This window comes from Lissotriton vulgaris, chromosome 5 (genome assembly GCF_964263255.1).
Source record: "Lissotriton vulgaris chromosome 5, aLisVul1.2, whole genome shotgun sequence".
In the NCBI taxonomy this organism is placed as follows: Eukaryota; Metazoa; Chordata; class Amphibia; order Caudata; family Salamandridae; genus Lissotriton; species Lissotriton vulgaris.
Genome location: NC_141693.1, coordinates 1,144,182,300 through 1,144,206,949, shown reverse-complemented (window position 1 = coordinate 1,144,206,949; position 24,650 = coordinate 1,144,182,300). Strand labels below are relative to the sequence as shown.

At 44.3% G+C, this 24,650-nt stretch overlaps 1 protein-coding gene across 1 annotated transcript in view; it reads right to left on the bottom strand.

Annotated features, from left to right (window-relative positions):
- ATRNL1 (attractin like 1) overlaps positions 1-24,650 on the bottom strand; it is a 1,808,663-nt gene that overhangs the window by 145,185 nt on the left and 1,638,828 nt on the right. Inside the window, exon 25 of the mRNA XM_086919594.1 lies at positions 10,655-10,769. Coding sequence (XP_086775720.1) covers positions 10,655-10,769 — 115 coding nt within the window. The remainder of the gene's footprint in view (positions 1-10,654; positions 10,770-24,650) is intronic.

The following is a 24,650-nucleotide window of genomic DNA, read 5'->3' as shown; positions in this document are numbered from 1 at the left end:
ACCATCAACAGGTCACTCAAGCACTGGTGCTCTCCAGAATTGACTATGGTATTGCAGCCCTGACCGGCTCAGCCAAATCACACCTAAGACCCTTGAAAACCACCCTCAATGCCGCTGCCAGAATGGTCACAGGAACCAAGAAATTCGAACACATTTCCCCTGCGCTCAAAGACCTGAAATGGCTCCCTATTGAACAACGAGCCAACTTTCGAACAGCATGCCTTACACACAAAGCCCTCCACACAGGCAAACCGGAATACTTGGCTGCCAAACTCAAAAGGGCTGGCCATTCCAGGACCCTCAGAAGTTCCAACTCACTTCTCCTCATTCCATTGAAACCGCGGAAACGCAAAACTTTAAGCAAATGCTTTGCAGGCAATGCTCCCAGGATTTGGAACGCAATCCCCCCTCACATCAGAATGACCGCCCACTTCCCAAAATTCAAGACTTTACTCAAAGCCCTCTTCCTGGAAGCCACCTGAACTGTAAGAGATGCTCATATTACCACCATCTCGTGTAATCACTATGATCTGTATGTATTTTGTTATTTGAAAGCCCCTTGAGTGTTCCAGATATCAATCTTCCATCGCTGATAAGGCATACTCTTGTGAATGATGTGAAGCGCTCTGATACCTTCGGGTCCAGCTAGCGCTATACAAAACTTTTTAATAAATAAATTAATAAATAATAGATAACAGCAACAACCTGTTATTTAAGTGCTTAGTAACTGCAACATTGTGTTAGCCACACTTTACAAAACTGCTAGTTATTACGACCACTGCTTACACTACTGATTATCATTGTTAATATTATTATTCACGGGAAAACATTAGAAGAAATGTTCTTCAAAGCTTCACCCACTTTCTCACTTTTAGCAAACAATTTGCTTGAATGGACTTGTCAAGAGTTGTCCCCATACCTCTCTCACCTACGGCATTCCACCAAGTAAACTAGCACTTGTAGGCATTTACGTTTTACATAGATCCCCTGAGAATACTACTCAGCCAAAAAGTACTGCTCATCACCTGTATGCTAACAACACCCTGGTATTTCTCAAATTGCTGTTGGACAGCGAGATCAACTAGAATCTTAGCTGGACGTCATCCAAACTAGGAGGTTCTCCATACGCTCAACCTGCAGACAACATAGTTTATTAGGTCGAGCCTGTCAATGCGCGTGCGCATTGAGCTTGCGAGAGATATTGGGGCTTAACGAGAGCTTAACCATCGGCGATTTGATGCTGTGCCCGTGAAAAGCAAGCTCAATGCGCAAGCGCATTGACCTAAAAAGCGTGTGCACATGAAAGCCAGCCATCTGTTGCTTCCCCAGCGTGGTGCTTGAAAGGGATCCGCTCCGCCCCCTGCTGCATCAAAGGCTTTCATTTCGCACTTTTCACGGCCGTGTCGCATTTCTCCTTCCCCCTCCCCACAGCAATGCCAAGAGCTTGTTCACCAGGGGTTTTTACACACACAGACAAACAGCACACACTCGCTGCCTCTCCCTGTTAGGGACGACTTGAAAAATGTTGTCTGTTTCACAAAATAACATGTTTTCTCTCACTTATTCCCCTACCGATCCGAATTCCTCTCCCGTCCGCTGCTCCTTAAGCCACTCTCGGGCGCCCCTGCTTGTCGTATAATGCGTCATAATATTATGTGCCTGCGTGACTATTGGGAAACCTGCCCCCCTTACTCCTCACACACACACTCTTACTGACTAAACTATTCCCCTGACTCTGAGTTTCATAAGCACGTACTCTTATGTCCCAATGTGTTCTATTTTTTGTGATTACGTAAGTGGTAAAGATGTATACCTAATTTGCACCTGTGAAATCCCACATTGCACATCGTTCAGTTCTCATCAGAGGAGCGTCTCAGTGCCAGATTAAAAGGGGTTAAAAACATTAATCATCTCTTCAAATACCAGCCCGTGCTGGAAGGGGGCGTCTCACCCCACGAGCAGACAACGGCCCTTCGCAAACCAAGGCTTGAATCCAAAACCATGCGTCTCCAGGCTGCAACCAACAGGCGTGTACCGTGGCTTTAACACCACGACCTATCTGATGTCGGCCTTCAAGTTGCATTGTTCACAGTTCGTCTATTACATCAAAAGTGGGAGTTTCAAAGGATCAGTAAATCAATCCAGGTTCTTATAGAGCGCGGCTAATCACCCATTAGGGTCTCGAGGCGCTAGGACAGCAGTAAGGCTGCTATAGAGCGACTGCATTGTGCAGTGAAAAAAGCATACCTCCTTTCGAACTGGAAGCGCCACACTCCGTTGATAAGCTCCAGGCAGAGTGAACTATGCACCAGCAGCTGCTGTGAAGCAATGTGAGAAAATAATTCCGACGTAATCACTCAACTCAACAGCAACTAATGACTTTGAAGCAAAATGTAAGGACGTGTACTGCTACTACCTATCCAACCGAGTGGGGTCTCACCCGCATCTCCGGTATCTTAAGGTCCCGGCCGGTGCAAAAAGTAGGAAAATCACCTACAGCTATTTTGTTCTCTCATCAGTACCTACTTAAAATAGCAAATATATGCAGAAAGCGCTTCAAAGTGTGTTTGAGAGCTCCCTTAATGATTGATGACCGATAGTTAAAGTAAACCAAGGCAGCAAGGCTATGTTTTGAATGAATATGGACGATTTTATATAACGTCCCATTTAAGCATCATGCCTGGGTCAGCACAAACTGTTAAACAAATAGCTGGTATTTTTCTGTGGGAAAGGTGCCAACCCTGTCTGCTACATGAAACCCACAGCAGTTGGGAGACATCTTGCATATCTGCGGGCTCTGGATGCATCTAGGTGCACATTATCACTCGGCACCACCACATTATCACTCAGCACCACCACAGCACCACTTAGCACCACCACAGCACCACTCAGCACCACCACATTATCACTCAGCACCACCACAGCATCACTCAGCACCACCACAGCATCACTCAGCACCACCACAGCATCACTCAGCACCACCACAGCATCACTCAGCACCACCACAGCACCACTCAGCACCACCACACCATCACTCAGCACCACCACAGCATCACTCAGCACCACCACAACACCACTCAGCACCACTCAGCACCACCACAGCATCACCACAGCATCACTCAGCACCACCACAGCACCACACCACCACAGCACCACTCAGCACCACCACAGCATCACTCAGCACCACCACAGCACCACTCAGCACCACCCCAGCATCACTCAGCACCACCCCAGCATCACTCAGCACCACCCCAGCATCACTCAGCACCACCCCAGCATCACTCAGCACCATCCCCGTATCACTCAGCACACCACAGCACCACTCAGCACCACTCAGCACCACCACAGCACCACTCAGCACCACCACAGCATCACTCAGCGCCACCCCAGCATCAATCTGTGCAACCATTCAACAACAACTGGTTCAAATATGTTCTCTCAATGTATCAAGCTTTATTACAAATGTCACAAACATATGTTAATATTTCACTTCTGTTCTTGGATTTAAGTCACAATAAAATACACTGAACATAATCTTCACAAAAGTTATTTACAAAAGTTTAAGCTATTGCCATTATAAATTACAATCACTTCTATTTAAGTATTAATTATTTAAAAAAATTAAAAGCCATTGTTATTTGTAATATCAATACATCTAAGTCACGTAAATACAACATATGTTGCATTACAAATGCTATAGGTGTCACATTTGCGAAAGTTATAACTATTGGCATTGTAAATGACAAAGCTATTAATTTAGCTATTTTCAAAACCAACATATAAATAAAAAAATCGTCATTTACAAGACCAATAGCTCAAACTTTCCTAATGCGAGACCTATTGTATTGCAAATGCTTGTTTTTTATATGGTGGTCTGCTCCAATATCAAATTCAGAAATATCTTAAGAATATGAAATTGAATGGTTTTGCTTGGAGTCCGTCCCTTTTTGCAAATGTTCTATTGCAATGACTCCACCTTATCCTTCAAAGGTCATGAATACAAAAAAAGCCCAATAACCCTTTCACCCTTCTGAAAAACTGTACTAAATGCAGCAACGTATGCAATATTTCGAAAATGACTGGCGGGCACAAATCTTTTTTTAAATTTTATTTTCTGTGTTTTTCTATAGCGGTACTTCACCAAGTGGCATTAGAGCACTTTACGATGTAACAAAATTGAATATTATTGGAACATAATATGTGATAAATTTGATTTAACACAATTAAAACATTAAACCGGAGGGAAGGGGTGTGAAGGGATGAACATCTGCAAAGTCTTCACCTCGAATCTCCAGGTTAATCATGCAACCCACAGCTCCTTATTGGTGAGATATGAAGGTCCATAGATTCATCAAATACGCACATGGAGCCAGACATTCTTTTCGTAATGCGCCAAGACTACGGAATATCCTGTCTGCACTTCATACTTGCTCTATGATCCACTTAAAAAAGGTCTTAAAATAAATCTGCCCACACCGCTGTTTACTAAATCCCCCTTCTGCTTTGATGAAGGTTCTCTGCATGCATCTGCAAACCCCATGCAGTAAACATACTTTATCAGCATGTACAGCACTCCGCTGCACTGTGGGGTTAAGTGTGCACTCTGTAAATAACCCACACAAAAAAGAGAATTCATAACATTTAGAAAATCTTTCTTTCCATTGGGCTGATTCCTGGAATACTTTTTTTGAGTACATATATTTATATAATTTTCACTGAAAAACCAATGGTTAAAGGGACATTATAGTTGGGTGAAAATGTCACTTGCGCCCTCATCACACACATTATCAATGTTGTAATTTCAGATGCCATTAGGGATCTTACTAATGCAGTAATAGAACATGCGATGGGTGATGTATTATGGAAGGGTGAAGCGGTGCATGGCGAGAGCACGAAATATAGTTGCTTTACGCCACAAGCTATAGTTACTTGAGATACCTATAGCTGGTGAATTTCTGTGGTCTTGTTAGTTTAAAATGTTATGTTTACTGGCATTTTCACCTAACTATAACATCTCCTAACCTTTGTTTTTTTCAGTGAATTTCTAAGCTTTAAAAATAAATTAAAATAAGCTTTTATTAGAAATCCTAGCTGTAATGTCATCTTAAACTTTTTTTGAGTGAATATCTATGCTTTTTTTTTTTACCTAAAGATGCCCATCAACATGAGCAGCACCCAACCAGCGGGTCCCCAAGTCCTAAGATGGCGGCTGCAACTTTTCCTTCAGGTTGTGGCTAGCAAATCACAACATGTGCTTGAGCTTGCAGATCCATCACGGATCCTCAGTGGTGTGAAATATACATACATTTTGAGCCTTAATGTATTAAAAACTACCAAACGGTTTTACATCAAATCACAAAACGCACGCTATCTGGATCAGGGTCTAGCTTTCAACCAAATTTGGGGAAATTCCGCTCAGATGTTTTGAGAGTAGCTATGCCTGATTTTCCCATGGAAAACTGCATGGGAGAACATGTTTTAGGGCCCGCACCCACTTTTTCTTGGCCTCCTCTTTGCAGATCATCCAAAACCTTCCAGGAAGGAGATGATGTTGAAGACACTTTTTGGGAAAGTTGCGTGAAGATTCGTCAAACTGTGCCAAAGTATTTAAACACTGTTGTTAATTTAAGAAGAGAACACTCTTGCAATGCACAAAAAACAGAACACAGTGCTCTTAAAAGTCTAAACTCCCTGAGGTGGTATATAGTGATGCTGCATTCGCCTGAAACCGCACCAGTTTACTTTTCTTCCGCACATCCTTACATCAGATCTCTCGTACACTCTGATCTGACATTGGCAACCCGTGCCTGTGCTAGAACTACTTTTTGGAGGCATTTTCAATTTCAGCACGGTTTAGGGAGCACTTGTCACTAGCGTCAAAAGTCCAATTTGAACATATGCACTTCTAAGTACGCATGCTTTCCGTCGCTGGATCATGACAGGATCAAACTGTCTCTCCACTGCGCCTGTCATGGAAATTGATGCACCTGTACACGACGAATGGATTTTATAGCTGTCATAATCTGAACTCATACACCGAACTCATCGTGTTTTATTTCTCAGTACTTTATCTCAGTTCCCTCAATGCATTTCCCTAATAAAGTTTTACTGTTGTATTTATGTAAAGGTTTACAATGTCTTTTCACAAGCCTAGTGGGATTACGAAGCACTTCGTACTGAAAGCAGAGTGCAGAGTTGACTATCCATAAAAAACAGAAGAGAAATGTGTCTTAAAAATGCAAAAAAGTAAGATTAGTGGTGACAGAAATGCCCTTCTCCAAGCTGTAAACCACTGCATACAGGAGCTGGTGAGGTGAGCTCTTCGCCTCGCTGCAGCTTCTATGTGCAGAGTCCTATTTTGTTGTATTCTGACTGCTCAGTAGTAGTAATCAACCAGTGTGCAACCACGTCCAAATGTGGAAGTAACAGAACAGAGTAATGGGGAGGGGGGAGTGATTTGCCCAGGATCAAACAATATTATCATGGGGCTACGTTGAGGATCCCGAAATACAGAGGCCAGGATTCTAAACCCAGAGTCAGCACTTGACCAACAAAATCTCACATCTGAGCATTACTTATCCACTTTGTGCCTCAAATTGTAAATGGTGGTTAATGTAGATTTGTAGAAAAACACACAACTAAGCAGTGTGTTGCCTAGTATTCGCTCAATCATGTGTAACCAATTATATCCCCATTGCTTCTTGGATCTCGAATTCTGATGTTCTATAGTCCACCCTGAGCATCTCATATTTGAGAAGCTTCTGCTACAATGGAAAAAACCCTTCTGTGTAACAGGCTCCACTGAACCTTGGGGATAGGTCCGCAGTATATCAAATATGTAAAATGACATAGTCAATTAGACCCCAATCTCGTGACTCTACCACTGGCCACCCCTGTACAAGTTATGGTATGTTATACGTTTTATAGAGCGCACAGCTGGCCCAGCAAAGGGGCGTTCCAGCACTAATTGCAAACTGACAAAAAGGCAGACTGACAAGGAGCAGACAAAGTGATGCACAGGAGAGCAGATTATGTAGGGAAAAGATGGGTTTCTATGGCTTTACAGAATGACACATTATTTTGAATACTTCTGATACTCACAGGGAGGTAATTCCAGAGTTTAGGTGTGAGAGCACAGAAGGAGCGCCCTCCTGCCCGTGCTCTCTTGAACCGGGGTACATTCGTCAGGTGCTGACTGATAGAACGCAGCTGTCGGTAGAGTATGTAGGGCGTAAGAAGATTAGCTAGGATGTCGGGAGATTGGAGATTCATGATTCTATGGGCAGTACAGAGAGCTTTGAACTGGATATGTGTCTCTACCGGAAGCCAATGTAGTCTGCGGATGGAATCTGAGGTGGGGCAGGTTCTCGGCAGGCCGAGGAGCAACCGAACAGCAGCATTTTGTGCCCTTTGTAGTTGATGAATCTCTGCTTTCTTTGCCCCTAATACAGGGAGCTAGCATATTCCAGTGAGGATAGTACAGAGGCCTGGATGATCACCTGATGGATGGTAGAGTCAAAGAAATCCAGCAGGGATTTGAGACCGCTTAAAAGTCCAAAGCAAACACCGGCTAATGCTTTAGTTTGAGCCTGAAAGCTCAAAGCAGTGTCAACACATACTCCAAGATTTTTAACTGTCTGCTTCAGGGCACGTGCAAGGCCCAGAGTGGAAGGCCACCAGTGCTCACTCCACAGATCAGTATCTTTACCAGCAACATCTCAGATTTACTGGCATTCAGTTGAAGACCGTTAGATGTCATCCAATCGGCAGCAGCTGTTAAATCGTCTTTGAATTTGAGCACATCCTGTGAAGAGTTGTCAGAAAATGCAACCACCAGCTGTGTGTCATCCGCGTAGGATACCACAATGAATCCTATGTTCCTGGCTACTGCTGGCAGGGGTTGAATGTAGATGTTAAATAGAGTAGGACTCAGGGCGGAGCCCTGAGGAACCCCTTGATACACAGCATGCACCTGAGAACAGAAGGGGGGGGACAGACACTTGGAAGGATCGCTCAGATAAAAAGGAGGTGAACCAGCTCAGTGCCAGGCCGTCAATACCGATATCCTCCAGGTGCTGCCTTAGAATCTGGTGGGACACTGTACCAAATGCAGCGCTTAGGTCCAGGAGGATCAGAGCTGAAGTGAGACATATATCTAGAGAGCTCCTCAGATGTTCCGTTACAGCCAGAAGGGCGGTTTCAGTGCTGTGAAGCAGGCGGAAGCCATTTTGAGAGGGGTCTAGCAAGTTGTTTTCTTCAATGAACGCTGTAAGAATGGAATTGATGTAGGCTTCAGTAATCTTAGATACCAGAGGAAGAAGAGAAATAGGACGAAAATTCTCTGGCTTGGAAACAGCCAGTGTAGGTTTTTTAAGTAAGGGAACCACCTTGGCATGTTTCCAAGACAAGGGGACTACAGCAGAGGACATAGACAGATTGATAAAATCATAGAAAGGAGAGAGAAGCTGAGGTAAACATTTCTGAAATTGATCCATTTTAAGGGGGTCTGCTGGCGATCCTGATTTGAGTTTATTGCAGATGGTGCGCATCGCTTCAGGAAAGCACAGGGAAAACAGAGAGTGTGGGAGCGCCGCTGTGCAGGTGAGAAAGGCCTGTTATGATTGCAGTTTGAGGAAAAGTTCTGTAAATGTCCTTGACCTTTGAATGAAAAAAGTGGCGAGGACCTCGCATTGCTGATTAGAGGAAGGAGGGGATGACTTAGAATGCCCCGAGGTGTCAAGTCAAGCTTGTATCCCAACCTATTGACTGGGTTGTCTGACCTGAATTGAAGAGAGTTTAACAAAGAAATGATGAAGAGCGGATTGTGCAAGAAAATGGAGAATTCTGATTTGTAAATGTATCTGCTGAGGCCACAAGGAGGATACAGAGGATCTCCTCCACCGTGTCACTATGATAGAGACCATTTTGGCCTCATTCGGTCTTGTTCTCCAGAAGTGGATGCCAAAGCGTGTGTACAGTCGAAACAATAGCGGAAAAAACTGGGGGTATTGCTAGATAACCATCTAACTCAGCTACATGACAATGAATATGTTACCAGAATATAGCAACCAAAACACCGTCCAAAAGACATATGGTGCCCTAATTATCATTTTCAATAATAAAGCCTCACTGGAGTCAATATTAAAAATTCTTCATCCAATGTTACGATGTTTTTGAAGGCGACATTTAGGATACAATATTCCTGCCAGACAATATATTTGAACTTGTTATGTTGACGTAGAGCCAGGCCAAGAATACCTGCTCTCATTCAGGTAGAAGATCATTCATCTCATCCCATCAATTTATGCACATGTTCTTATTGGATCAATGTTTAATTCAATGCTTCACTGTGCCAAGAAACATGTATGCTAGCATGTATTAGAATCTGATTTCAAAGCATGAATAGCACAGTGTTATAGAGAAGTCAGGGTAATTGTCAGGCTTTCACATTCCAACTTTGTATCTCAGGATCAAAGAGCTTGAACTGATTAAAGGAAACAGACTGAATAAAGTTCAAATGACTCTGCATTATGCACAAAATGTACTACAGCACGGGTCACTGAGACTTTAGCAATATGCTAATTTTCCCACTATCATCAAGGAATCTTACTACTTCAAATAAAGACTTGAACATCGCTTGAGATATCTGTTGAATAAGATTTGAAAGACATTTTTTTCAAACCTGGCAGCAAAACTGGGAAAAAATATTGTGGCCACTGTTAGGATTATCCCATTACATTATAGCATTCATACTGCTCTAGGGACCTACCTTTTCTCTGGATGCTGCTCTGTACAGGTCATTATCTTTCTTTTGACATGACAAACAAGACCACCAGCCAAGGATATGAAAAACTTTCACATTCAGCTTGGAGTGGTATCTAGACTAGGAGGCATGCCATATCATGCCCAAAAATAAGCTGGTGGAAATACACCCCAACTACAATTCGACTCCTTTGTATGGGTCTAATGTCAGCATTATGGAAGGCTACACCAGTACACCAAGGAGCCTACTAGGACTACTGCGAGATCAGCCATCAGAGTTTCCTGAGGCAGACATAAGATCATTCCTCAAAGTGCTAAGTACCAGGTCTTGTTCACCTGCTCACAGGACTAAGTGCCTGGCTTTATTCTCATACTCCATAAAATTGGAGAAGGTGCACCAATACAGCATCGGACATCATTTTAACCGATCATCATGCTTACAGATTTCACAGCAATGTTAGGAGACTGGCACTGATCAATTGTACCTTCTTGTGAGTAAAGGCCTCGGCAAAGACTATCAGAGCTCGGGAACTCTTTTTCAGGAAAATGGACGATCAAGTCCTTGCAGTTTTAGCAAAAATCTCCAACATGGTAGGGCTTGCTCTAGATTCTTGAGAGAAAGAATAGGCAAAACTAAAACATTGTTTCTTCTAGTATATCAAGAAAAGTTCCAGTGGGAGTTTGGGCATTGCCCCTTCTGCTCTGTAAGCACAGGATCAAGTACTGGAAAAGACACTTCGCCCAATCCTTTTAATGTAGAGCTAGAAATACACTTTCACCTCCAATGCCAGTCAGAGGACGGATCTGTGGCCATCCGCAAGAGCACATCACACTTTATCGACAGATTATCAGTGACAAGCCATACTCTTAATACAAAAAGAAAACTTCTTACCTGATTGTCCAGGTGGAGGAACTCCTGACGGACCTCTCGGGAGACAAAGAAAGACAGTAAGGACCGCGGCTTTGTTGCCAGAACATGGCTCGATTGCAATCGGCTTTGGGACACCCTGAAAGAAAGAGAATCGCTCCATGAAGTCCTGTGTGTAAGTCAGTAGACAGGCATGCATGTAGCTAACACTGTTAGTGTACAGGTCCTTCTACTCAATGCTCTATGCAGTGAATTACAGGTCCTTCTACTCAATGCTCTATGCAGTCAATTACAGGTCCTTCTACTCAATGCTCTATGCAGTCAATTACAGGCCCTTCTACTCAATGCTCTATGCAGTCAATTACAGGCCCTTCTACTCAATGCTCTATGCAGTCAATTATTCCTTGTTCATCCTGTGCCTCCTTGTTAAAGCATTGAATGAGAGGCTCTGCATGCACTCACTGCGCTACAGGAGTTGGACAATGCTCAGTCAGCAGCGCAGTTGGAATGTGTCCTACTTTGCAGGTATGAGGTTTTCATGATATTTTTCTTGCTGTATTACCACATATCTTGGATCGCACTGTACAAGGACTGTTGTGCTCCTCCGCAATGGCACACCCATGTGATATGATCTTTGAGGAAGTGTCCTTTTTTGTGCCTCTATCATGCAATTCTTTTTTTATGGCTATATTTGCACTTTTAGAGCCACAAAAGCAATGATGCTGAAATTAACCCTCCAAAATCTCTAGCAAAAAAAATGAACATCGTCAAAGTAGGGGCGTCATCAATTTCCTGGGGCATAAATTTAAGCAGATAGGGGCAGGGAAGGTGGCCAAGAAGGTAAAGGTACACACATAGAGAAATGCCTAAATGCTAGCAGCAAAGGGAAAAAATACTATATTAAGCAAGTTAGTGAGAGCGTGACATCAAGGTCAGGGTCGGGGAAGACTATTATGTAAATAATATCTAACTACATTGTCTGCAAAACACCCCAATAATCCCTTCTGGTGTAGGAGTGGTCTTGAAGACCGTTGGAAAAATAAATAAATAATTAAATGAGGAACTATGTAGCTGTATAATTTGAAAAGCTAGACTCGTGAACTACTACTTTTGTCTTATACTGGAAACAGAGAGCCCGAGGAGGAGCACCAGATGAGAGCCAGGGGTACACATGGAGTAAGGACACAACACTGTCTTACTCAGGGGTGTTTGGGGCACGGGGTGGGGGAGCACCCAGGAATATTAAAGCCGCTCAAGGTCTAGGGGCTGCATCTCTAGGAACCCGGCACTATACTTACATGTCACATGAACAATTCTAGAATTTCTGTCAGTGGCAGATGCCTCCCCACTCCACAAACGTGCGAAAAAGAAGATGGCTTACGACGGTGGAGGCACGTGGCCATCGGTGGTGGGAAACTAATGGAATTTCTCACAAAGGCAGAAATAATCGAGCATAGATTCACCAGGAGGGGCTGATGCTAGACAAAGGTAAATCAGGAATAAATGTAAAGGTGCATAAGCTTATGACCAGCGGAATAATAAGTCAAGACAATGGGATGGCGAGATCCACTCTGATGTCACGCAGGTGTACAGTAGCATCCCATATATGGACTTCGGTCAGTAAAGAAACCTAAGCAATATAGTGCAAATTGTTCACTGTCTAATGAAGATCACTGCTTTTTCAGTAATAAAAACTGTTTCGTTGGTTACATTACTGGAAACCCAAGTGTGATGTCTCCTCAAACCTTTCATTCAGCAATGTTCCACTGTGACGATTTCCTACAACAATCACGTTATTTCACAAAATAAACAATGGTGGAGCAAACTTCTGGCAAACACCTCAATTCTTGTTAACAATTTAGCTTATTCCTCATAGTCATGGCTACCTTAAAAAGAGCTGGGCCCACTTAAGCTAACCTACTCACACTACACAATGCACAACAACTGGTCTAGTGACTTCTGAATGCCTCTTCATATGCTGTTCTCTGTGGGCTGTTCCAGTAGCTTCAAAGAATAGGGCCAGGCCTAGTCTTACACTAGGACTCCCTAAAGCCACGTGGTCTACTCTGATCTTCTCTGATTTTGTTGCTTGAGTCACAGTCAAGCTGCAAGTAAGAGCCACTAACGGAAATGATGGAGACAATCGACGCCATCACAGTTGGAAACAGGGGTTCACATGCCTGTAAGGCTGTCTAACAGCACAGAAAGAGGAATCTATTTACCAGAACACCAAGCTGAGATATGTAAGCCTTCTGACAGGCCTCGTTGTCCTATAATTGAATGCAGCATTACTTACTATAGGCTAGTCTTAGACAAATATACTGTAGCCTTTTAGCCCGCCGTAGAGGGCTATACCGGCTATTAAAGGCCCTCTCCAGCGTGGGCCTTTAACAAGGGAGAGGGACTTTAATAGTCGGTATAGCCCAGCTACGAAGGGCTATAAGGCTATTAGAACATTCTGCCACCTGCGGCCACAATGTTCAAACAAAAAAAACAAGCACTGGCGTTGCCAATAGGTCTCGCATTAATTAAGTTTGAGCTATTGGCATTCTTAAATATTGCAACACCAATTGCAACAAAACTCTATTATTGTAGGCCAATAAAATGTGTATTTATTTTTGTAGCAATGGTGGCATGCTCGCTTTAGATGAATATGTTTAAAAGTAAAGAGCACCATACTGCGATTGCTACAATAGTTATTTGTGGATGCGTTAACAATTGATGTGTGCACAGATGGCTGGTGGTGTGTGTGCCTGGTGGAAGTGTGCACTGCCGGCTGGTGGTGTGTGTACCTGGTGGAAGCGTGCACTGACGACTGGTGGTGTGTGTACCTGGTGGAAGTGTGCACTGACGACTGGTGGTGTGTGTGCCTGGTGAAAGCGTGCACTGAAGGCTGGTGGTGTGTGCCTGGTGAAAGCGTGCACTGAAGGCTGGTGGTGTGTGTGCCTGGTGAAAGCGTGCACTGAAGGCTGGTGGTGTGCGCCTGGTGAAAGCGTGCACTGATGGCTGGAGGTGTCTGTGTGCCTGGTGAAAGCATGCTATGACAGCTGGTGGTGTGTGTGTGCCTGGTGTAGGCGTGCACTGACAGCTGGTGGTGTGTGTGTGCGTGGAGAAAGCGTGCACTGACGGCTGGTGGTGTGTGTGTGCCTGGTGAAAGCGTGCACTGACGGCTGGTGGTGTGTGCCTGGTGGAAGCATGCACTGACGGCTGGTGGTGTTTGTGCCCGGTGAAAGCGTGCACGGACGACTGATGGTGTCTGTGCCTGGTGAAAGTGTGCACTGACGGTGTGGTTGTGTGTGTGTGGTTGTGTGTGCGTGTTTGTGGTTTTGTGGTTGTGTGTGTGGTTGTGTGTGTGGTTGTATGTGTGGTGGTGGTTTTGTGGTTGAGTGTGCAAAAGGTGAAAAAAAAGAAATACTTAGAAGGTCCCAAAAGCGACACCTATTGGCTATACCAATGCTTGTTTTGTTTGCAGTGGGAAGAGGCTCAGAGGAGCTGGGGATGTAAACAAATGGTGTAAAAATGCATTTGGTTGGAAGAGTAACATAGAGAAGGGGGGCAGGGATGTGTACCACACGTTAAGGATACATATAAATCAGGTATATCAGGCAGATTCAGAAGTGAGTTGGGCTGGTCAAGTGAAAAAGCAATTGTAAAAAGTAATGGCAGCGGGTGGACAGTGTAAAAAAGTTTTAAAAAGTTAAGACCAGGTAAGTGAGCTACAGCAAAAACGTGACAATTGACCAACAAATATGAGCGTTCATACTTTTTAGCTTGGCGAGTGGTGTAGCACTGTAGACCCCACAACGCTGCTAAGTGGACGTGCGTACGTTTGTACCAAGGATGGTGACATCAAAATTAAAATGCATAGTAGCATCGGAACTGACTCCAAGGGTTATGTTATAGAGCGGGAGGTAACACCGGGCTAGTGCGTCAATGGCCACCCACGGCTAGTAAAGTCAATGTTAAATGCTTAGTGGCATGAGATCTATTGGTTGTCTCCAAGGGTGGTATTATCACAAGGCTGGAGGGAACGCTGGGCTAGTGTGTAAATGGCCACCCGACTGAGGTGTTGACAATCAGGGCAGAGTGCTGACAGTAAAAGTTAAACGAGACCTATTGGCAACGCCAGTGCTTGTTTACTAGGTGATGGCCATTTTATAAGTATTGCCTGAACCAAGCCAGGACTCAGCCCACCATGCGTATTCTGGTGTTGAATAGATTCCGTGGTCATCAATGTTAGCAGTATGATAAAGAGGCAGAAATGGTAGTCACGCAGTTGTAAAATGTTGTCAGCCCACAACCAGACGTGGGAGTTGCAGTGCTTTTCCCTGTTCTAAATCCGTAATGGAAGAGGCTAAGAATATCATTTTGCTTTCTGTAGCTGTACATTTGATTTGTGACATTTAGCAACGATCTTGGCCAAACAAGACAGGCTAGAGCTACAGTAGTAGTTTTTAGTAGGAGATGGCTCACGGTTTGCTTTTGGGAATTCATTTAAGAGACAAGCATGTCTGTCGAATGTGCTGAACGTTTGTATCGGAAAAGATGGCAGTTGTTATCTCCAGATTAGTGAGACTGAAATTAGACCTTGCCTTTACTTGTTTGGGAGTTGTGAAGGTGTGTTGTCTACGGAGGACCAGAAGTCAAAATCTGCCCTAATACTGTTTTCTGAGTAAGAGAAAACGAACTCCCAGAAACAAAATTGTTTGGAGTTATTCTGAGCGGGCATGGAGAGGTTGGCTGTTTGTTGTTTCTGAATTCCTGCTTTGATCTGTAATGTACTGTTGGGGACTAATAAGTTCATGTCGGATTTCCTTATTAATTTGTTTGAGTACAAGGGCTGTGTCTTTCTTTATGCTTTTATGAGAATTGAAAGGAACTGTTGATATCCACCATTGATAAATAAGCACGCAGCAGGAGATCGTCTTACATGTGTACATTAGATGAAAAAAAAACACAAACCTCAGCAGCTCACCTAAAATTGCATTGCTATCGGGAGGGAAATATTTGGCGAATTAACCGAGCAGCGCTCTGAAGCTGCCTACGAACGGATAGCGCTGAATAAAAGAAGCAGAGAAAGAAATGTATATTTATAACTTGAAACGGTGCGTTTATAATGTGCGAGTCTGGAGTTACATTGCGCACGGTTCAGAGAAGTGAAAGTGTCCTGTTTCAATAAAATACCAACAAGATGAAGTGCGGGGGAAGGGAAACTGAAAGTACGGCCGGCCGGCCGGCCAGCCATGATTAATTAGGGGAGGAGAAGCGTGTTAGGGGAGGAGAAGCCGCAGAGCGCACGCTGGGCGAAGCCCTTTGATGTGCTGTGCGGCCGTGAATGTGCGTGCTTGTTTGGTCACGTGATTCACGTGAACTTAAACAAAACCGCACGAACAAAACCCTTGGTTTCACGAGCGTTTTGAGGACATGAATTCTCGCTACGCTCAATGCGCTTGCGCGCATTGATAGGTCGCGAGACCTAAAAAACAAAGCCTTATGGAAGCGCGAGGGGATTGGAATCCCCTCAGGCTCCCTGAAGCCTTTGTTCACAGCCAGAGCTGTGAACAAAGAAACATTGGAATGTTGGAGCTCCAGGCTTATACCAGTCATTATAAGACCGGAGCACTCCATTGTTTTCGATGGAGCTACCAACATTCCAATGTTCTAATTGGAGGTTTATCAAGGCCAAATACAGCATCAATTAGTTGAACATTTTGGGGCCAGGGTGGGACTGAACTGCTTGTAGGGCTGCAATGGAGTACCAGTCCAATGAGTTCCATTGATACTGTTTATTTGGCAGTGTACCACTTGGCACAGTGGTCAACACCTTTTGTTTGGAGTCATTTAATACTGACACAGTACAGGCCAGGGTGACTTATAAACAAGATGAGCAGTCAATGGATGGGAGCCATGTTGGTAAGATAGGCCAATGATTTAAGCCCTCGCTGCAGAGCTTTATGTCCACGTCATAGTTTTGAACGCCCGCATGCTAAACTTGACTATTCATCTTCATGAGACCATTAACCCGAGTATGACTGGTAAGTGTGGCACCTCGTATTTACAGTGCTACAAAACAGGAAACTCTGTGGAGGCGCGAGGTAGAAAGCAAGCAATAAATTACTATATTCTTACTTTGTTAAATTGGGCTACAGCTGACTCTGCGAAAGCACTTGGGGAGTGATGGTAAACACTGTTAATAATAAGGAAAACGAGGTGACAAGTAAGGCGCCACAGGGATCTCCCTGTAATTGGCGACTGTTTAATGAATCCTTAAGTGACAATGCAGAGGAGCTGAAATGGAAGTCATTGCTGCCTGCAGATGACACCGAGCTCTCTTGTAGGGCTGAGGATGCCGAGGGAGCGTAAAAAGAGCATGACTTGAAAAAGATCAAGGGCTGTGTAGGAGACAGCAGCTTCGTTACAAGGGAGATGCATCAGAGAGACGCACTTATGGCCCAGAGCCACGGTCACTGGTGGACGCGGACCACCGCAACATCCATGACACCGCCTAGACTCTTGGAGTACATGACTTCCACTGCTGGACGGACCTCTTGTTCTCAGCACGCTTCACTAGCATCACTCACTCCCAGGTAGGCTCCAAAGGGCTGTAAGGTACATATACATAACCTGATGGCTTATACACTGCCCCAGAGCTCAGGCCTTTGTCGCTGTGCTCAATGTAATACTCTTTCATTATTTAGAAGTGAGACGAAAAAGTAGGGCCTCTGGCCCTCCTGGATGGGCTCCATATTGTACTTCCTGGTTATTTAACAGTACTCCTAGGGGTTTGGGCTCTGAGGCTCCCCGGTGGACTCCGTATCATACCTGTGGTTATTTATCCCCATCTCTAGGGATACAGACTACTCCTAAAGATGGAATCAGCAAGCACGATTACTTTCATTCAGACTGTCGGCTATGCTTCATACTGAAGTATGGTGACAAAGTCACGCCATACCTCATCAACGCCTCCCACACAGGACAATTTACAACCACCACCCTTTCCAACAATGTAGATCCAAAGGGCACCCAGGAACCTGATGCAAATCAGAGTGCCCCATGTCCTTGTCAGGTGTACGAAGCGCTTATAAACTCTACACCAGTGTTTCCCAAACTGTGGTCCGCGGACCCCCAGGGGTCCCTGGCACATTCCCAGGGGGTCCGCAGGCAGCAATTTTAAAAGTACTGGAAAGTATCTTGTTTAATTAGCAGTTTTCAAAGAACAATAAAAGTGTCCAGATAACACCAGTTATTACTGTCCCTGCTGGAGAGAGATATGAGTTTTGTCCAGTAGCAGCTTTGACTTGTCTAATGTAGCACAGAGGGTTCAGATGCTTACTGCAAAGAACAGGTAACATGCATTTTAAAAAACAGTATTTTATATGCATAGGTCAGTGGGTTACTGCTTTTGTCAGAGATTCTTTTGTTAAAGTGCAGCTCATAATTGACAATCGTAATCTAGCACAGCGACCTATAAACTGTCATCACACAGCTGCTTGCAAACTGCAAGGTACAAGTTTGTGACTTATGTTTTTTCCCAGTCTTTCATTATCCTGATGCTGCTATAAAGGTTTATTTGGGTGGAATTAAATTTTTATAAGTCAATCCTAACCACTGTGTTATGCTCTGAATCCTAAGTTTGTACTTCTCCAGACCAAGCACTCTTTAAAAATGCCTACCAGTATGAATGACATGTGGGTTCTACACCTGTACTCCCCTTTGCCTTATGTAACATTTTCCATACACTGATTTACACAAATGATTCACTGTCTCTATATGTGTGTGATGTGAATTGCTCTGCCATCCTACAATGGTATGAGAGATGCTATAAAAAATGAAATACACATGACAGAGGTGCTATGGAGAGATGAGAAGCACTGTTGGAGGGTGATAGTGGGGAAACATTGAAGAACCCCCAGAAAGATTTTCGTACTCTGCATAGTCAGGTCTTCATTTACTATTCTTTAAAAGCTAATATAATGCATCATTGTTTCCTAAATTTCTTAGGGTTAGAGCCTCCCAAAGCCCCCTTTGTAGTGGTCAGGCTCACTCACTGCACTTGGTGTGCATTGTATGGGGACTGGTCTAAAATCATTTGCCAGGGATGCTTTGGGTTTCCAGTCTGGCCCTGGCAGGAGCAGGAGCCTCGTACAGCGAAATAATACCAACCATTGAAAAGTTAGTCACGGAGATGCAGCACTAACCTTCCCATTAACCTTTTTCATATTCTTGCAAATTCTTTCAATATAAAATACAACTGAAGTGGCTGAGAGTGTTGTTAGCCTCCTTGTCTTAACAACACACTCTGCCACTTCAGAAACGCAGGGCTTCACCATATGTACAAGAATATGGTGCAGCCCTGCGTTTCCGCTGCGCTGGCGCTACGCTTAACAAGGTAAGATTGTTTATGTACAGGAAGGTCCCCCTTCCTGCACATAAACAATCTTGAAATGTTGTTTTGTCACTTCTATGTGTGCTACTTAATGCAGCACACATGGAAGTTAGAAAATTTCATTTTTTTAAAAAGATTGATTATGTGCAGGAAGGGTCACCTTTCTGAACATACACAATCTAAGGCGTTTTCCAAAAACGAGGTGAAATGAAGAATTTCACCTTGTTTTGCCAAGTTAAGACCAGGTTTACCGTGGCCTTAATTTTGGCGCTGCCTCCTATGTACGCTGCCCTTGTAAATAGGGGGCAGTGTCCAAATCAATGGGTGTTGCAGGGGAAACACCCACCGCAACACCCACTGCCCACCACTTTCACGCTAAGCATTGGGAGAAAGGGGGTCTTATTTACAAGGCACAGTTAAGCCACGTTAAGTGGCTCAACATTGCCTTGTAAATAAGGCGAAGCCCCTTTCGCCACGGAAACGTCTCAAAAAGTGAGGTTCCCATGGTGATAGGGGCTTGTAAATATGCCACTAAAATCATTAGTAATTTGAGTATTTGTTTTGTGTGCACACATGAGTTCATTTTTTTCGAATTACTGATTTAATGTTTGAAATGTAAATCCTACAAATTGCTTGGGGGTCCCCGGCTTCCAGTGATGACTCAGTGGGGGTCCTCAGGAGGCAAAAGTTTGGGAACCACTGCTCTACACTATCATACAACAGAGAAGAATGCCACCCCTGTGCAGTGCAGGTGTCTTGCTAGGTCATTGCTGGACCTCAAGAGACTCAGAGTTTGTAAAGTCCATAGAGAGAGCATGAGGGATTCTGGAATATACATGGAGAGATGTAACCGGCAGAAAAAGGGAGTGTGATTGGCCACTGTATACATCGATGCAACGCATCATTTGGAGCATGGTGTTCAGAGATCAAGCCACACCTTCAGAAGGATAACAGCAGATTGCGTAGAGTTCAAGGACAGGAAGTCAAAGCAGCGTATGGGGTTATACATAGGTGCTATGAAGTCACACTCAAGGCTTTAAACATATGCACTGGAAGTGTCCACCTTAAATCCAAGATGGACGGTCCACCACAGTTCATCAGGATAACCACAGATTATGCCATTAACTTCTAATTAGATTAATTGGATATCAATATCTCTTATGTGAAAATCTTGAAAATTCGGCATTTATAAAGCCCTCGTGCACCGTTTTTGGACATCCCTGAAAAATCTCCAAGTGGGAATTTAGATACCGTGTTTTGCATTGAGACATAAGGATAAACAGTTTGTTCAGTAAACCCATTTACTACAATGTCTGAAGTGTGCTGTTACAGTTTAACTATAAGCACCATAACAGCTTTGTTGATTTTGAAAGCAAACTTGACTTGGAGTCCATCTTACATATTCTTGACCATTCAATGGGTAATGTAGGGTCAGTAAAGTGCACTGTATGCCACTAAGCTGCTTTATGATTGGTCAGTGAGGTAAGAAAGGTGACCAAATGACACCCCATGAATGTGACAACTTTCTAGCCTGTGGTTTCGTTTGAAAAAATAATTTGCTGGAGTGGGTGGTCTTGCTTTCATCTGATTGCAGCAGCTGGATTATCACATCTGGTGGCATTCATTTATAAAGGGCAGCCAGGACGGGAAAGGTGGTGTTCCGACGACATGCTGTACTTTGAAAAGGCAGGCGGCCACATATGACGTACACATAAATAATGTAGCCCTGGGTTTTGCAGTGTCGTCTCCTGACCGTGGCGCTCACTCAAGCCCACTCACAAATTGTCCCGAGGAGCCTCGGTGAGTCAGCTGTACTCGCTCGCCTGCCGTGCTCCCGCAGTCATCCGTGCATTAGTAGTTTGCGGCGCACTGCGGGACGGAACACGCAGCCTGCTGTAAATGGCATTGCCACCGCTGAGCCAGGCGGGCAGCTTGACTTGTCGAGACCTGGCGAGATGGTCCCGCCGTTCATTGCACCCGCTGTTCGATGGTAAACACGGCCGCTGCAGTCACGCAGCCAATTGCACGGCTCATTACCCCGGCCGCTAACAGAGCAAAGAGGAAGGGCCGACGACGCCTCGGCTAAATTTGTTTAGAGAAGCTATTTCAGGTAAATGTGTTTTTCAAAATACTAAGATATTCGGAGGCGAAAAGGGCAGTGTAAAAGACCAGCACATGGCCTACTGTGCTTTCAGCTTTCTTCAGCTCGGTGTGCGCTTGAGGCCCAGTAACCGTGCCCAGTCCCCCAGCTAGACGAACATAGCAGCTCACGACCCCTGCTGGGCACATGGAGTACTACCTCTGCCAAAGGTTAGAATAACAGCAGCCAGCATTCAGAGCTCGAGTTTATAGGTGTGTACATGCACCAGTGCTGGATTAAACCCTGTGGGGGGCCCCAGGCAGTCGAAATGTGTCGACCCCCCCCCCCCTGAACATTATCTTCTAATACCCTATATCTAGTTTTCTGTAACCGCATTGACATTGGGATCTGCTGCGCCGGGAAACCCTTTGTTGGGTAGCTGTGCGCCATATAAATTTAAACAAATAAATGAAATAAAAATAAATACCCAATGCACCTGATTTTTTTAAACAAACTGACAGCTGCCAGAAGATGAGCTTTTCTGAGACAAACTGGTATGTGAATATGATGTCTCTGGTTTATGTACTTTAAGTTGTGAATGGGTACATTACATTAATGCAGTGTTTTCTCTATAGAGTCCTTAATGTAAAGATGCTGTTTCTTTGAGTTGATTCTTTTTTTTCTATCTTTTGGAAACAATATTTTACCCCTCCCATGCTGATGACGAGCTCAGCTCGTCATCAGCCACGGTGCTCGTGTGCTGATGACGAGCTGAGCTCGTCATGGCCGTTAGAACGCTCACACGCGGGGATAATTCCCCCGCTGTGCTGAGCGTTCTAAGGAAACGGGTGTGGCCGTGACGAGCTCAGCTCGTCATCAACGCACGAGCACCGTGGCTCATGACGAGCTCAGCTCGTCATCAGCACCGGGGCGCTGTGCGCGCCCCCTGCCCCCAGCACAGCGGGGGAATAACCCCCCGCAGCCAAAGGGTTAAGAAAGCTTGATTGTCATTTTCTTCCAAGATCAAATCATTATTAATTTGATCCGTTGTTGCGGGGCCCCTAAACCAGAGCCTACTTTGCCTATATAGTAATCCTGCACCTGCACGACACCATGTGAAAGTACAATGCGTGGCACAGCATTAGACAATAACTATCTTTACATTCTATCAATATGCAACATGAAGGATGAGGAAACCAGTATGTAGGACTGCACATTCGAAAGTGAGGGTCTACCTATGCTGCACACAATGGCAGTGGCAGCTCCTCTGCTAAGGCGGAGGAGCTCCACCGCACTGCTTTCAGCGGTGGAATTAACCCCTTCCTTGCTGCCGTCGGCCATTGGCCGATGGCAGCACTACCTTCCCAGTGCTGCCGTCGGCACTAATACGGCCGCAGGAAAGGGGTTAAAGAAAAAATAAAATGATAATAACTTATTATCATTTTATTTGTTCCTCCTGCATAGTCTTTGCGGGGCGGGGCTGCTCTGCTCTCAGAGCAGGGGGTAGGAATGGTGGGCACACCAGTAAGTGAGCAGTGACGGATTGGCCATCATGCGTACTTTGCATTTTCTCCACCCAGAGAACATGCCCAGGGACCCATTCTCTGGCCCAGCACTGAACCAGGGTGCTCAGACCAATAACAATGCTGCATTGCAGCGTTTTGATTGGTCAGGAAGCCTGGATGTGCTTCCTGTTTCTGGCTGGGAGAGAGGCGACAAGAAGACGGAGGAGGGACGCAGTGACAATGGAGTAGAGACGCGGCAAAGAGGTATGTTTTTTTCATCATTTTGTACAACTCCCTCCACCCGCCTCACCACCCCGATCCATGCCGGCCATCACTACACTATGGTGGTGTACAATACACAGGCATCCAATATATGCCTCTATAATGCAGAGCTGGACAATGCATGGCTGAAAAAAATGCATGAGTGAAAAATATACTGGTGTACTATATGAAAATGTAACCATCAGGTACCCAAATGTACGCATTTGAGCGCTAGGAGGCAGAAGAAGCAGCAGCTAGGTTTGACATATTTCTCGGAGAAAAATACCAGTCATTTTTTATAAGTTTTGCTATTGTGGAACGGTCCAGAGCTTGTAGGTGAAAAGAATTTGTGAAAAGTCATAAGTATTCATTTGCCCTAGTACAGTTATCCCTCTGTTTGATGTAATAATCAGTTAGCCATTATTTAGATAGCTGCCAGATACTTCTAATGACTTTTTAAAGGTTTATATTGCAAATGGGAAAAAATACCAGATTTCTTCACTTTTACCATTTGTTTTTATGGATATTGACATAGACAGATACTGGCCAGGTGTCAGAGCTGCCCTTTACAAATGTCATGTTACAGGACTTAAACTTATAGCAGGGTACCAGAGAAAAACCTGTATGTTTTTTCAATGAAGTTAGAGATGTCTAAGGTGCTACTCTGAAGCCCGAGGTGAAAAACACACTCATTATTCACAAAACCATGAACATGTTATGTATGACACCCCACACCGTCCTCCGCTGCTCAGCAGAGCATTGCAGGGGTAGTAAAGTCTACCTCAATAATGCCTTACGTTTGTGACCCCCTACAACATGTTACACATGCCTCGTGTTCTGCCATCCAGCCCTACCACCCTTTGCATTCCGTCACTCCCCAAATATTTTAATACCTGATGTCTTGCCACCCCCCGCCACCAGCACACCTAGTGCCTAGAAGTAGTGCTATGACAACTTTTAGGCCTCCCGCTACAGTTGTAAAATGCATTGCTCTTCAACGTACGACTGAAAGTATGGCTGTTGAAAATGTTAATGTACCAGATATAGCTGCAAACTGAATGTGTACACCATGTAGGTGCTGAATGTACAACTATACAATGCTTGGCTGTATAATTTAGGTATACTACATGGCTGTACAAAACATGACTGTTCAATGTATTGCGCACAGTATATAGGTCACACCATATGGGTGTGCCACATTTGAGTTTTGAATGCACAGATGTACAAAACATGGAATCCTAACATTTAGGTGTACAGTGTGTATCACAGAGATACAAAGAGTTGTGCAATATCTGACTCTTCACAACATTTCAATATAATATATGGCTGTGCAATTTTTTACAAGGCATAGCTGTGCAAAAACCTACTCTGTAAATATACCGGTGCACAATGTAGGATTAAAAAAGGTACCGTTTCAGAAAGTACGCCTGAATTTATAGGTTTACGGAATGCATAATTCTATACTAATTTTCAGCACCTACGGATTTGGGTAGAACTTTCTCAGAAAATGGCAACCACAGATAGTTTGGATAATGTGAGTTACCCAAAGCCAAACAGCTGTCTCCTTATAAGCTTGTAGTCAACAGTTTATGAACAAAAACAACTAAACTATATTGAAATTATTTTCAGAAAGTGTTCACACCAGCAGTTCATATGCTTGTGAGTGGTCGGACGCTGGATTAAAAAAAAGAACGTAAAAAGAAACGGTTGGAAAAGGAAGATGGATTCCCACCCTTGCACATTCGCTCATCGTCACACACTACCGGGCCGCACACCTGCTCAAGTGCC